Genomic DNA, 2,395 nt, shown 5'->3' with positions numbered 1-2,395 from the left:
GGTGAAGGTGTCTTTTGGATGAGATTAAGATTGAAATCAGTAGATTTTGAGTAAAGATGATTACCCTCCGTAATGTGGATGGGCCTCAGCCAATTAGTTAAAGGCCTGAAAAGAAAAAAGACTGACCTGTCCCGAGGGAATTCTGCCAGGAGACTGCCTTGGATTTGAACTGCAGCTCTTCCCATGCTAGCTGCCACTTGAGACAAGGAGTTGCCAGGGGTAACTGGGGTTGCTGCTCACTGCTCACCCCCATCTCTGTGGCCTCAGCTGATCAGCCTCAGCTTTGTTCAGCACTAGGTGCTTGTCTCCCTGTCTGTCTTTGTCCTCCTTGTCTCTCTCTCCCAGTCCAGACCTGGATAGTGATTAAATTTTTCTTGTTTGTATGTTTTTCTCTCCACAGAACAAAAAGGGTACAGATTACTTGGACAACGTCTTTGAGAAAAAGGACAAGAATGAAGATAAGAAGATTCACTTTTCTGAATTTCTTTCCTTGCTGGGGGCCACAGTTACAGAATGCCACAAACAGAGCCATGGAGCAGAGCTCTGTTCCATCAGGGAAGGGCGAGCATTTGTGCTCACGTCTCAGGTAAGGCCTCAGCTCTCCATACTAACTGAAGGGAGCCACACCTGGGTAGGTAGCACTAGAGAGGCTGGCTAGTCCTCAGATCTGTCTTCTGCACACACAGTTTCATCCTGGGAACCTCAGGTGATGGTAGAAAACTGGGCATTTCTGAGACAGGCAAGGGGGTTCTGTCCTTTCTGCTCAGGATGAAACCATCTTCCAGGTACCCCCTCCTGCACCTGCTCTGGGGAAAGGTAGTGCAAGTAATACCTCATTATGCTACTTTCTTGAATATAGACAGAATAATAATAATAGTAAGTATATTTAGTAAATACCACTTGTTGATTACCCACCCCCAAGTCCTTCACATATATTAACTTGTTTAATTTTCACAACAACCTGGGAGGAATCTACTCTCTTTGTCACTCCTTTTACTGATGAGGACACTGACACACAGAGATAATAAGTTGTATGGTAGCCTGTGTCCGGAACCCATGCTTTTAACTAGAGGGCTTTGGAGATGATTCGGGATCATGGCCTCACCTCCACCCCTTCCCCAAACTCCTCTGCTTTTTTACAGTTTGACATCTCTGACTCCTGCATATAATTTTGTCTGTCGAAAATATCTTGGAATAAACACATTTGAAAACTCTGCAGAAAGAGGGTCTGGCTGGAGGAGGGTGGATGGGAAGCCATGCAGAGGATACAGTTCCAAGGCACCAGTGCTGATGTATTCAGTGCCCGTGTGTGTATGTGTGTGTGTGTGCAGATGCACGTGTTCGTGTGTGTGCACGCATGTGCTGAGGGGCAGTCGAGAGAATAGCAGAGCCAGAGATCCTTGATGTCAGGAAGGCCGCTGGTGCTCCTGACAGACCCGGAAGAATGAGGAGCAGTGTAAGGGGAATATGAAGGGCTCTGTGAACAGGCCCTATTCAAAGGAGGCATTGGAAGTAGCTGTGGGGAGCACCAGGGTACCTGGATGGGTGCCCACAGAGTAATCCAGGCTCCCCTCTCCCAGTGGGGAATAATTTGCATTACACCATAGGCCAATGGTAAGCCCAGTGAGTTGGCAGGACTTGTCTCTGCCCCTAAGATTTCTGTGGGGGATGGACCATGGCTGTCTTGGTGTGTCCAGGGACCTGGTGGGGCTCTGAGATCATGCAGCAAGGGTGCTCACTGGAGTCAGAGTTTTGCGACATGGTCCCATGTCTGCCCCTCCCCTGCTCTGTGACTTTGTGCAAGCCACCTGCCAGTGACCCTTTTCCCTTCAGCTGTAAAATGAGATAAAAATCTCAGTTGTCTTCCTGGGTGCCCTGGGAGGATCAGCAAGACGTCTCTAATAAAAGTGGTTTTCCTCAGAAAGCACAGGGGTTTCCTCAGCAGCTGTCCCTTCTGGAGTGACCTGGAGGCCACTGTGGCCAGCAGGATGACATGCGCTCTGGAGAAGACAGAGGCTTCTTGCCTGCCACCTGGGGTCTAGAGCTCACAGAACAGCCTGGACAAAGGTCCCTGGGCCATGTCCAGGTCAGAGCCCTGGTTCGTCTGCTGTGCACTGCACTGGACAGTGGCTCCTGTGGGGCAGGGTAACCCCATGCTCAGCCAAGACTGACAGCACAGACCCTGGATTTCCACAGGCAGCTAGAAGTGGGCTTCGGAGTCAGTAGGACTTGGCTTCAAATCCTGGCTCTGCCACCTTCTAGGGGTGTCCTCTTGGCAAATCTAGCTAAACTCTCTGTTCACATCTGTAAACTGAGATAATAATACCCATCACACAGGATTCTCCTGAGAATTAAATGAGACAATGCATGCAAAGCTTTTAGCAGATTGCCTGGC

General features: G+C 49.5%; 1 protein-coding gene across 1 annotated transcript in view; it reads left to right on the top strand.

Annotated features, from left to right (window-relative positions):
- Positions 1–2,395, top strand: part of LOC105502113 — an 11,692-nt gene that overhangs the window by 6,359 nt on the left and 2,938 nt on the right. Inside the window, exons 5-7 of the mRNA XM_011928491.1 lie at positions 401–586; positions 1,435–1,533; positions 1,988–2,145. Of these exons, the coding sequence (XP_011783881.1) occupies positions 401–586; positions 1,435–1,533; positions 1,988–2,145 (443 nt within the window). The remainder of the gene's footprint in view (positions 1–400; positions 587–1,434; positions 1,534–1,987; positions 2,146–2,395) is intronic.

Source organism: Colobus angolensis, unplaced genomic scaffold (assembly GCF_000951035.1).
Source record: "Colobus angolensis palliatus isolate OR3802 unplaced genomic scaffold, Cang.pa_1.0 Scaffold77, whole genome shotgun sequence".
Classification (NCBI taxonomy): Eukaryota; Metazoa; Chordata; class Mammalia; order Primates; family Cercopithecidae; genus Colobus; species Colobus angolensis.
The sequence above is the reverse complement of the archived record's forward strand: the minus strand, read 5'-3'. Positions and strand labels throughout refer to the sequence as shown.